Source organism: Argentina silus (genome assembly GCF_951799395.1).
Source record: "Argentina silus genome assembly, chromosome: 10".
In the NCBI taxonomy this organism is placed as follows: Eukaryota; Metazoa; Chordata; class Actinopteri; order Argentiniformes; family Argentinidae; genus Argentina; species Argentina silus.
In genome coordinates this window covers 5195217-5207735 of record NC_139664.1, presented here as the reverse complement: position 1 = coordinate 5207735, position 12519 = coordinate 5195217, and the positions used below count along the sequence as shown (strand labels likewise).

Sequence of the window (12519 nt, the reverse complement as noted above, 5' to 3'; positions counted from 1 at the left end):
GCAGCCGCGACGAGGCCACCAAAATGTTAAAAAATCGTTGCTGCCCTCCACGTCTATCGCTCCGCATCACCTGAACTCCTGTGACCCGCCTGTTACGAGGGGTTGCCAGCCGAACAGCGGGACACGGCTGGCGGTGCCAGTCTGGTCATCTAGAGAAAGTCAATAACCAGAGCTCCACCAATACACTGTCCAAAAAAAAAACAGCTGACTGAGTGAACTGATTGGAACAGTCATGTACAGGCTGCATGGCTAGAAGAATGTTAGGCCAATGATATTGAAAGTTGTGTTTTCAATGTTAAAATGTCTGCTATGTGCTTGAGTTCCTGCCCATCTTATATGTTGGAGACAGAAACACTGTAAGAGATACACTCACCGAACACTTTATTAGGAACACCTGGACACCTTCTCATGGTGGAGGTGGTGGAATGGTGTGGGGAATGTTTTCTTGGCACACTTTGGGCCCGTTAATACCAGTCAATCATCGCTTGAATGCCACAGCCTATTTGAGTATTGTGGCTGACCATGTGCATCCCTTCATGGCCACAATTTACCCATCTTCTAATGGCTACTTCCAGCATGATAATGCACCATGTCACAAAGCAAAAGTCATCTCAAACTGGTTTCATGAACATGACAATGAGTTCAGTGTTCTTCAGTGGCCTCCCCAGTCACCGGATCTGATAGAACACCTTTGGGATGTGGTAGAACGGGAGATTCACAGCTTGAAAGTGCACCTGAAAAATCTGCAGGAATTGCGTGATGCACTCATGTCACCACAGACCAGAATCTCAAAGGAATGTTTCCAACATCTTGTGGAATCAATGCCAATTTGAGGCTGTTTTGAGAGCAAAGGGAGGCCCTATCCAGTATTAGTATAGTGTTCCTAATAAAGTGTTTGGTGAGTGTATATTGCAGTTAATTTGACTGACTGAATAGTATACACATCTGATTGAAATCAGTTACTGTTGCTGGAATGTCCCCCAACACCAGCACAACACTGTATATAGTCACAAAGCCATAGTTGTTTGTGGATCAATCAGTTTTTTACTGTTGTGATGAAATCAATGGGTCATGTCCGATTTCATACTCTGATGCTCCCCTCTGCATGAAATTAGTTCTGTCTGGCAGTTGACACAATGTTTTATTCCACTTACAAGTAATCAATGACTCTGGCTTGGCTTGTTGCACTTACTTAACTGCTGGTTGATTTTCTTAGATAACTGCTGGTTGATTTTCTTAGATAACTGCTGGTTGATTTTCTTAGGCAACTGCTGGTTGATTTCCTTCAGACAGTGTCCTTTTTTGTTACAGATTCTGTTCACCCCTAACTGTATGTGATGTTGCCCTGTCTTAACAACAACACTAAGGTTCATCCTTTTCAAATCCAAACATACATTAATTCATTGGCCTGCATGTCAGTCTGTTTCCGCTGTACTGTACTTGCCTGTGCTTGTAAGGGCAACAATATACTGAAGGATGCTAAAACAGTCTGGCACCTAGACGAGATGGACTCCCTCTCAGTTCCCAAACCCCTCATTCTATCCTTGGATGGCCTTTTAGAATGAAAGGTCAAATTAGGAGAGAAGGGGATCGATTTAGTTTTGAAAAGGTCTAAAAAAAAAAATCACATTCAGGGAGTCACATTAGGTGAGCCTTGTTGAGGATCAAAGATAGTACAATTGACTGCGTGTCATTGCCCTTTGCCGTATTTACATTGTGTTACTATTAAGACATGTTGAAGACATGAATGTAAATTCCACTTTTAATATTTCATTTTTATTCAATATTTCTTTTTACAGGTCAACTAGAAACCACTCTCATTTGCTATAAAGACAGCCATTAACCTTCTGAAGCATCCTTACCCATTGCGTCTCATGTGTTTCAAGTGTGCACTCAAAACACAAACAAACAAGCATACACATATATAGTATCTTGCAGTTAATTTGACTGACTGAATAGTATGCACATCTGATTGAAATCAGTTACTGTTGCTGGAATGTCCCCCAACACCAGCACAACACTGTATATAGTCACAAAGCCATAGTTGTTTGTGGATCAATCTGTTTTTTACTGTTGTGATGAAATCAATGGGTCACGTCCGATTTCATACTCTGATGCTCCCCTCTGCATGAAATTAGTTCTGTCTGGCAGTTGACACAATGTTTTATTCCACTTACAAGTAATCAATGACTCTGGCTTGGCTTGTTGCACTTACTTAACTGCTGGTTGATTTTCTTAGATAACTGCTGGTTGATTTTCTTAGGTAACTGCTGGTTGATTTCCTTCAGACAGTGTCCTTTTTTGTTACAGATTCTGTTCACCCCTAACAGTATGTGATGTTGCCCTGTCTTAGCAACAACACTTTTATCTATCCCAATAAAATATGTACATTTTATCAATTTCCCTATGTCCTTACAGTATCTCTGTTGTAATCTTCTGAGGTCCTAACTACAGTATATAGGATATTGGGTCATTGCAGCCTGTTTCATAAGTTGTCCTTAGTTTGAGGATGTGTATGCGGTTTAGATATTGACTTGGTTAAATGCCCACTGCAGTTCAGCGGACCTATATCATGCTAGCAAGTGAAAGACCATTTCATTAGACCGTGAGCTCCTAGCATTCTGTATCCTCTGAATGGGGTGTGATCTACTGTATACTTGAGTCAGTTATGAAATCATAGTAATTTATAAGCACTCCATACCACCTAATGCCTTTTGTTTTGAACTTGGCTGAGGAATCAATGAGAACTGCATCAGATACTGCCCCAAGCAGGGTATTTACGGCTAGCTCGGATAACCTAGATTATGTTTGACATTCGTTACATACAATAGAGCATGGCATGGAAGCGTGATAATATTGGCTAACAGTGGAAAATCCAGACTGGGCTGATTGTTAGGTGCTGGTAAGGTTCACCCTTTTCAAATCCAAACATACATTAATTAATTGGCCTGCATGTCAGTCTGTTTCTGCTTTACTGTACTTGCCTGTGCTTGTAAGGGCAACAATATACTGAAGGATGCTAAAACAGTCTGGCACCTAGACGAGATGGACTCCCTCTCAGTTCCCAAACCCCTCATTCTATCCTTGGATGGCCTTTTAGAATGAAAGGTCAAATTAGGAGAGAAGGGGATCGATTTAGTTTTGAAAAGGTCTTAAAAAAAAAAATCACATTCAGGGAGTCACATTAGGTGAGCCTTGTTGAGGATCAAAGACAGTACAATTGACTGCGTGTCATTGCCCTTTGCCGTATTTACATTGTGTTACTATTAAGACATGTTGAAGACATTCATGTAAATTCCACTTTTAATATTTCACTCAAAACACAAACAAACAAGCATACTAATATACACTCACCTAACACTTTATTAGGAACACCTGTACACCTTCTCATGGTGGAGGTGGTGTAATGGTGTGGGGAATGTTTTCTTGGCACACTTTGGGCCTCTTAATACCAATCATTGCTTGAATGCCACAGCCTATTTGAGTATTGTTGCTGACCATGTGCATCCCTTCATGGCCACAATTTACCCATCTTCTAATGGCTACTTCCAGCATGATAATGCACCATGTCACAAAGCAAAAGTTGTCTCAAACTGGTTTCATGAACATGACGATGAGTTCAGTGTTCTTCAGTGGCCTTCCCAACATCTTTGGGATGTGGTAGAACGGGAGAATTGAGGCTGTTTTGAGAGCAAAGGGAGGCCCTAGCCAGTATTAGTATAGTGTTCTTAATAAAGTGCTCAGTGAGTGTATATTTAAATAAAGGCACTGTATTGATGTTCTGAGTCCCGGGACTATGGAATGTTCCACATAAACTGGCTAGAGTGGTAGCTGTCATCAGGTTTACAATCAATGGTCTTCTTTTAAACCCACTGCCAGCTAATGAAAGCCAGGGAAGTGAAGCGGTAAGGCTGGCACCATGTCAAGGCACAACCCATCCTGCACCATGCCCATCCACTGCCATCCAGACAACATGTCAAAGGCCAAAGTAATTAACTGAATTAACCTTGGCAAGGAAGTGTTATAATCAGCTTAATACCAAGTTAAGTTGACGGTACGATAAATCAATGAACGTAATTATGCATTGCTTTGTCATCAAATAGGTGAAAAATTAAGCATTTCTCACAGCAAGTTATTTGTTTATATTTAATGCAAAAGTGATCAAATGGTACATGATCAGGCCTGAATGTCAAAAGCAACCTTTTAAACAAACAAATAAACAAAACAAATCTAAAATGTTTTGTAATATGTAATAACATGATTACATTTAAAGTAGGCCTAAACACCACAATATACAATTTGGCACCAATTGACACATTGCACAACAAATACATACAAACAACAACAACAAACAACAATACAATATATAGGTTTAACGTACAGTGCCCTCCATAAGTATTTAGACAGTGACGGTTTTTTTCTTGTTTTGGCTCTATACTCCAAAAATGTCAAACAATTACTATGAGGTTATAGATCGTCACCTTTTTTTTGTACATGTTGGTTTCACCATACAGAAATTACAACACTTTGTAAACATAGTCCCCCCCCATTTCAGGGCACCAATAGTAATGGGACAGATTCATATAATGTCCAAATTAAGCACTTATGTTTAGTATTTGGTCGACACACTTTCCTCTTACAATCACTCTGGTAAATGATTATATTTGTCTTATCTGTCCACAAGACCTTTTTCCAGACCTCTGCAGGCTTTTTTTAGAAAACTAACCCTGTCATCCTTTTTGAAGATAACTAGTGGTTTCACCTTGCAGTGAAACCTCTGTAGTTCGGCTGGTGACCTATTCTGTGGATGGTAGCCTCTGACACATTCAGACTTTCATTGACACCTCTTTGGTCCCCGTGTTGACAGACACCAATAGCAGACTCCAAAAGCAAACACAAAGCATAGAATCAATACTAGACATTGACAGCTCTCTTATGCCTGCACAAACGATGACAGATGTTTCTGGTTAAGCCAATTGCCCCATTACGTTTGGTGCCCTAACCCTAATGTATAAAAAGTGTTGTCATTTCTAAATGGTGAAACTAACATGTAAACAAATACCATCAAATAAAGGCTGAGAATGTATACTTTGACCACATAGTAATTGTTTTCAAATTCAAAACAAGAAAAAAAATCCTTTACTGTCCATAACTCCATTTACTGTATTTTCTCATGGACTGTCATACTAAATTGTTATGTAAATCACACACTGGCACCATTGAAATGATACAGAAAAAATGTCCTGCATATTGGGGAACACGCTGCCCTCTGCTGTTCCACAGAAAACAACTGTCCAACCTGATCAACATAAGCAAAGGTACACACAGTCGGATCACAGGACCAACTAGATATTAAAGTATGTTTCTACTGCCAACAGCTTAAGAGAACACATTATCAAGAGAGACACACATTATAACAATTGTAAAAATTTTAGGTTCAAGCATTCTACAGGTTTAGAAAGAGGCAATAATTGCATAAACAGATTTTCTTAAATCCAGCCAACAGGGAAGTGTAACAATAACAAGGCATGGCTTGATTATAACAATGTTGACAAAGGCCACACAACTTCCTGATGACTCTTACTAACACAAACACACCCATGCACACACATCAATAAATTCACCCGTTGTATATACACATGTATTAAAAATAATTCTGGGAAATGTATGACATAAAATCTCCCCCACCCCCTCTCTAATCAGATAAAACTTAATTTAGTTTACAAAAAGTCAATACTCATAGGAGAACTGAGGTATTAAAAAATGCTACTGTATTTTAATACAGAAAACCTGTATTTAGAATAAAAAAGATCTCAACTATCATCATTATCAATATACTTTAAAAATCACAATGTGTAAAAGGCATTGATGCTTTCAACCAAAAAGCAAACATTTCTCCTGTGTGTAATACACTTGAACAGCAGGGGGCCCTAGCAGAGAACTGCACAAATCTCTGGAAGAGGAGTAGCAGGGGAGGTGGGAAAGCACCCACCCACTACATTGAGATGTAACCTTCAAAGTCCCTGAAATGCAACATTATCTTAATTTTCCGAGTGCGATTTAAGGGCCTTATGGTGCTGGGGACAGGAAGATGTTGAAGAGCACAGCAAACAGCAGGAAGACGACGTACCCAGCTATGCAGAGCCAGAAACGTGGGTCTTTGATGAGCTTCTTGTTGTAACTACTGAAGAAGAGGTAACCGATGGTCATCCCTGCCACCCCTCCTCCAATGTGGGCCACAAAGGAGACCTGAGGGATACCAGAGAGGAGTCACGCTGTGTGTCATTTCTTTTAACCTTCTTGTAAAGCAGGCTATGCTAAAGCCCTGCAACACCTTAATCTGCCCTGTGGCTACCCCCACAGCCAGTCAAACTAGCACAACCAGTTCAGAAGAAACTAGAACTGGACTTATGACAAAGACAGAGTAAATAGGGGGGAAAAAAAACAAGATAAGTGAAGGGAAGAGAGAGACAGGAAGCAGGAAAGACAAACATCCCTTGTCAAGCTGCAAAAGATACCACGCTCCCCGTTTAACACTCTTTTCGAAAACAAAGTAGAGAATCAAGGGTTAAAAGTCATAGTCTAGTGACAGGAATGGCCTCTGTGCAATAGTTAATGGGAACAAAGGGGGAGGTTGTGTGTGAATCACTGTGTGTGTGTGTGTGTGTGTGTGTGTGTGTGTATTGAGGGCAATCTAGGGCATGCATTAGTCAGTCCTGGCATGAAGTTTGTGTCCGTCTGACCGTATAATGCAGCTGGGTGGTACTGCTACTGCGCTCTTTCTGTTTTCTATTTACACAAGCAGATAAAAGCTATGGCCACTCATTAAAGGCTGATGGCACGGCGGGGCTTTGCATAAGAGCCTCTCCAGCAGTGCGTTCAGCCACATCAAGGCCATGTTTATAGAAAACCCTCCATGTCGTGTATTTGAAGAGGAGAAAGGGCAAGCCAGACCAGAGACGGACGCTTCATACCTTTAAGCCAACCTCATCACTGAGAAATCTTCTGTAAATGGCGAAGCCAACATCTGTCCCCACTAGTGAGAAAGAAAGCATTGAATGTGTTAATGACTGAAATGTGACAACAGGATGACTACTTGAACCAGAAGACACTGGATTAAAACAAAACAATAGGCCGGATCCGGGTAGACTTGCCTATTAGCAGAATCGTCAGGATACGAAACACTCCTAAGAGAGGAATCATCTCTCTGAAGTTCTGTAGTAAGAGAAGCACAAAAGAAGAGAGGGATAGAGAAAAAGTGTGAAAGAGGTAGAACTTGGCAGTAAAATAACGGTAGTGAACGGCTTGAGAAAACCCATGACATGCATTAGCAGACTGTAAGCTGAGACTCACCACAACAGCGTTCATGAAGTAACCCCCTATCAGCGCATACACACCACCGGAGGCCCCAACCAGGCCACTGAGAGGATCAAAGATGGAGCTGGCCAGAGAGCCTGGGGTAAACAATCACAACCATGTCAACTTTAGCACTGAAGACATGGCGGACTGACTTCCCGAGAAGAATTTTTAATTTTAACTTTCTGAAGACATGCGACAGATTTTAGGGGTCAGCTGGACATGGGACGGGGACACACACACACACACACACTTTGTCCTGTGGGAAGATATTTGTTTTAACAGAACAGAAACAGAAACCATAATGCCCACCTGCCAGGACTCCTGCCATATAGACCATGCCCACTTCAAAGCCTTTGTGCACCAGCTCCAGAGGTATGCCCAGCAGCAGCTGCATCACCAGGTTCCCCACGATGTGCTCCACTCTAGAGGAAAGGAGAGAGGGAGAACATCAAGGTGTGGGAGTATACTGGAGAGTGGTACAGTGTTTTGGCCGTGGTGTATCAGAAGTAAGCCATAGAAAGATAAACACTCCTAAGAATGCAGAACTGTCTTGGCAGGTACATTGGGTGGTAAGAAACTAGCCATCTGATTCGGAGGTTGCATCAACACTGGTGTACAAACACGTCCACCAATCAGCTGTCTGTGTTCATAAATGGACAATGCAAGCCTCTACTTTTTAGCTCACTACAGGTCTGGGCGGCTGCGGGGCAATAGGTGAGAGGACCCTTACCCAGCATGTACAAACATGTAGGAGACAAAACGCCAGGCCTCTTGCCGTTCGGAAGGTTTGTAGGTGAGAGGGCTGTTCCAGATGCCCTCGTCCAGGGTCACCCACTGCTTCTGTGGCTTCCACACCGCATAGTAGATGAACACCGCCAACTACCCAGACAAAGGGTTGTTCAGAGACAGCGTCATTCGGTTACACAGTGGCAGACACAGGACATCAGTGTGGGCCCTGCCTGAAAGGCTACACTTTTAATGAAAACTGCTTGTGACAAAGTACTGCAGAGTGTCCAGACCATTAGCAGCATCAACATACTGTTGATTGATAAAGAGGACAATGGCAACAATGTTAGCGAGAAGAACCCAGAGAGTCTTCGACAAGTTCCTTCAACTGTGTAAGGAGATGCAGCATTTACGTTATCCCACTGTACATCTCAATGGTTCAGAGACAAAGATGTTCAATACACATCTATTAAGATGTCCATGAAATGTAATGAGCAGTGTGCCATGTGTGTATGATTAAAACTGCATTCTTGGGGATTCTGTCCTTAAAGCTTCATCTCAATATTAACTGTGCTTAACCTGTTCTCAAACCGACTTTTGTTTTCATTGAATCCATGCCTAGCTCTGGGGATTGCTCTGAAAAGCCCTGGATGAATTCAGACATTCAGGTGGATAAGCGGGCAGAGACTTCCCACAGTCAAGGAAGGAATGTCAGTAAACGTACAAGGGCTCCTCAGTTCTGAACCTAGCCGCATGTAAACTCAGACCCTCTCTGAAATGACAAATGTCAATAGGCCATGTAATAATACCATATAGTCACACAGTAGTGGAACTGGCCTCCCTCTCTTCAAGCGTCATGTGCATAGAGAAATCTGTCACAGGTCCAAACTATCTACTGGACCACAAATACACACAGGAGAAACATAAAATACTCATAACACGATCTACCTCTGACACCCTGTACTAATGTTGTCAATGCTACAGTTATTAGTTGTCTGTATGAAGCCCACACCTCTCCAATGCTGATGAGGAGGATGAAGATGGGAGGGGGGCAGCAGTTGGTACGCTCCAGGTACTTGCTACGGAGGTCTTCTGGGAGCATCCACTTGGAGATGGAGCGCTGGAACTTATCGCAACATCCCACCTTCCCATCCACATCGTCATTCCCACTGCCCATCTTCCTCCCATCTCTGTCCACAGGAAAGGGCTCCTGCTCCTCGATGTCCAGGTCCTGCATCACCCCTGCAGTTACTGTAGGAGTGGATCGATGTTCAATAAGAGTGAGAGTAGCCTACTGAGCCAAATTCATTGACAGAGGAATCATGTCCCCAACTACTGCAATATATTCTGAGAGAGGATCTGAAGAGGTCAGTTCGTTTGAGTGAATGAAGCTGTACCTCACCCTGGTTATAGTTTATTTTGAGTATAACTTGTGGTCAAAATACACACCTTTTAAAGCTTCAATGTATTAGACTAGAAACAAGTCAAACACACAGAAAGTAACTGAATGGGTGAACTCCAGATCACTCTAGGTTGGCTGAGATATGAATTTACATGGGGTGGGGCTGCAGCCTTTGATAGTGTGATAAACTTGTAAAAGATCATAAATCAAAATTGAGCTTTGATCTAAAATTATGTTCTCTCAGGGGGCTGCACTCTTCCTGCCACAGAGAAAACATGCAGATGTACTTACACATGTAAAAATAGTAGTTAAACATAACATTCAAAGACATATATTCTCCCCTACCCCTTCTTTACATACAATAGTTTTTTCCTATTACCTGATCATCATGTAGGCTTTAAAAACGTTGTTTTTAAGTCGTAAAAATAAACTATATTAAATCTATATGAATGTAGTCTATTCCCCAGTGCAGTGTTTTGCTCGCTCGTTCGCACCACACCGTCTCATAACTCGACAAATACACACAGTAGCCTCTTTAAATGTTTCACTCACTCACCCACGGGTCGTTTTGGTATAAATGTTTCCACTAGTGTCCGAAAACAGCCAACATCAATTATTGCTAAGTGGAGAAATAAAACGCGGGGCTATTCAAAACTAAACGAAATTCAGATAAAAACTCCAGACATGTTTTCCAGAGATCATTCTTCCCGCGAATGCTCCCTTCTTGTAAATACGGTCTATTCTAAAAAATTACTTGAGATAATTATAGACCTCGCATAGCTTTTCCTGCTATGAACTTCCTTCCTTTGCTAAACAAATCAGTGATGCATGCCAGCTTTGAAATATAGACTGGTGCGTAATCACATCAATTAAAAAATAATCCACATAATGAAGTTGAGCTCATTCGTATTTGGCTGCCATTGCACCTCACCTGTGTCTCCGCGGGATGGCCACACCTGGGCTCAGTGACGTCATGGACGAGGAAATCCCATTTCTTTACTCTAAAATGGCCTCTGATGATACAACCAGATTGTACATGTTTACACCTTTAAATAGGCTTTGATACAACCCTTTTCTGAGACAAATCACAGGTTTCCAAAGCTGTGGATAGTGTTCTTGAAAGCCTCAGGCCTATATCTTAATGTTAAGAAACGTGAGCTGCTTGCCTTCCATTCAAGCTCAGATGCTGTATTGTGATCTGTAGTGAGGAAAGGATTGAAATACCTTGGTGTTACTATAACTAACATCTAGATTTCCAGAGCAACACTAAATGTTCAATCTCTTATCTCTAATGTACAGAAGAGATTTAAGTTATGGATTCAAAAAGATCTGTCTCTCAATGGAAGAATCTGGTTATCCAAAGGCCTATTACACCTCATCTACTCTGCTTTACCACTAGACGTGCCAAAAGACATGCAAACAAGTTGACCAAACTCTAACAAAGTTTATATAGAGAAACAAGACCCCCCCCCCCCACCTTGTTAGCCAATCTGTGTTGATGAATTCTATTAAACCGTGAGTACTACATTTCATAGACGTCTCTACTTTGAATTATACATTTAATTTAATTAAATGGATTCAGAAAAATTCAGAAAGATTCAGAAACCCTACCTTCATTTGATGCCCGTTTTACACAATGTTCTGTCATTTCGTAGTTAAATGCTTCAAATGTGGATTTATAGAGACCAGTGGAAAAGGACTGTAAACGGCTCTGGCCATTTTATTGCTATCATATTCAGAATTCCTCTTGGAATTTGGTATCCCAATTCCACCTACTGAATTTGCTAAATAGTTTGATGCAATACCACGTAACATTAGAGAACTGTATTATTCCATCCTGGAACACTGTTGCCTTATTTAGAGTGCCTGGACATTCTCAACCAATTTCCAGCAACAGAGCCATCAGAGAACTGATATTAGAAGACTTAACAGCACCACCTGCTGTTGATTTTTGGAACAACATTGGGGAGAGGTATGAATTTTATGGGTTTTTCTCGTACAGACACTTCCGCCCGAATAGCCTGGTGAAGACGTTTAGTGAACTTTAGTGTATTTAGTGTATTTTGAAGACCTTCATAAATGTTATCCGCCTAGAAAAAACTCTCCAGATTCATGAATTACTTTGACCGCTCATGCACCTTCTGCATGGCAGAGGGTGAAACTGGTCAGATGTTGGTCAGATGTAACTTGTAACTTAATAAAGAGGAATTTCTAGAAACATCTCTCCTCATTAAATACATTATTTTTGGAATTAATCTTACTACTCAGTCTCAGATCAGTAGTGATGATATCTTCATGTGTAATCTTTTTATCATCTTAGCTAAATTCGTTTTACATAATAGTCCAATAGATGAGATTTTTTTTAAAAGACCACATTATTCACTTTTGAAAGTGAGTATGAAAATAGGCGTACTTAAGTTTCTCTGCTGAACAAAACCTGATATAGTGTGGGAGTCTCTCTTACATTGTAAATGTCTTTCGTCAATAAAAACATCTCTAAAATGTCTTGACTCGTGACAGTAGAGCAAGCCATCAAAGATTTATTCTTGTTTCGAAGATAAGCGACACAAAATTCTAATGCTCAGACACAAAGGAAAAGCCCGTCAAAGACCGAATCAATGCATAATCGCAGTCACACCGCTAGGTAGCATAGGTAGGCTGCGTAACAGTGGCACGCACTGCGCTTCTGTAATCCAAAAGTAATGTCTTCATTATCTGAGCAAAATGACGACACCGATCTGGGACTTTCCCAAGGCTGCATAACAATAGCAGTGAATCTTCCCTTTTTTGATGATCGCCTATAATGCATAACGTAATTTTATTCATACATACATATATAAATTAAAGTTCATCACGATAAATCAAAAGGGAAGGACAGTAGCAGTAAAATGAAAATGACATTCAAAACCCTTTATCAAGATCCAAGAACCACAAACCTTGTTCTGGGACACTGAGTAAAGATGTCTCAAATGTCCAGCGTCCGTGCTCAATTAACCATATTTCAAGAAACAAATAATTGAGGACAACCCAAG

At 41.0% G+C, this 12519-nt stretch overlaps 1 protein-coding gene across 2 annotated transcripts; it reads right to left on the bottom strand.

The window, feature by feature from the left end:
* Positions 1–3330: 3330 nt before the first annotated feature.
* Positions 3331–10415, bottom strand: rhbdl2 (rhomboid, veinlet-like 2). 2 transcript variants are annotated; one of them, XM_083679560.1, is made up of 8 exons: positions 10044–10415; positions 9098–9336; positions 8090–8238; positions 7669–7781; positions 7354–7454; positions 7155–7215; positions 6975–7036; positions 3331–6249 (listed from the first exon to the last, which is right to left on the bottom strand). In XM_083679560.1, the coding sequence occupies exons 2-8, from the start codon at positions 9320–9322 to the stop codon at positions 6070–6072; spliced, it is 891 nt and encodes a 296-aa protein (XP_083535686.1). In that variant the 5' UTR covers positions 9323–9336; positions 10044–10415; the 3' UTR covers positions 3331–6069. The 2 variants fall into 2 exon arrangements, with proteins under 2 accessions (XP_083535686.1, XP_083535687.1); XM_083679561.1 differs by lacking the exon at positions 10044–10415 and adding an exon at positions 9867–9947.
* Between the last annotated feature and the right edge of the window lie 2104 nt (positions 10416–12519).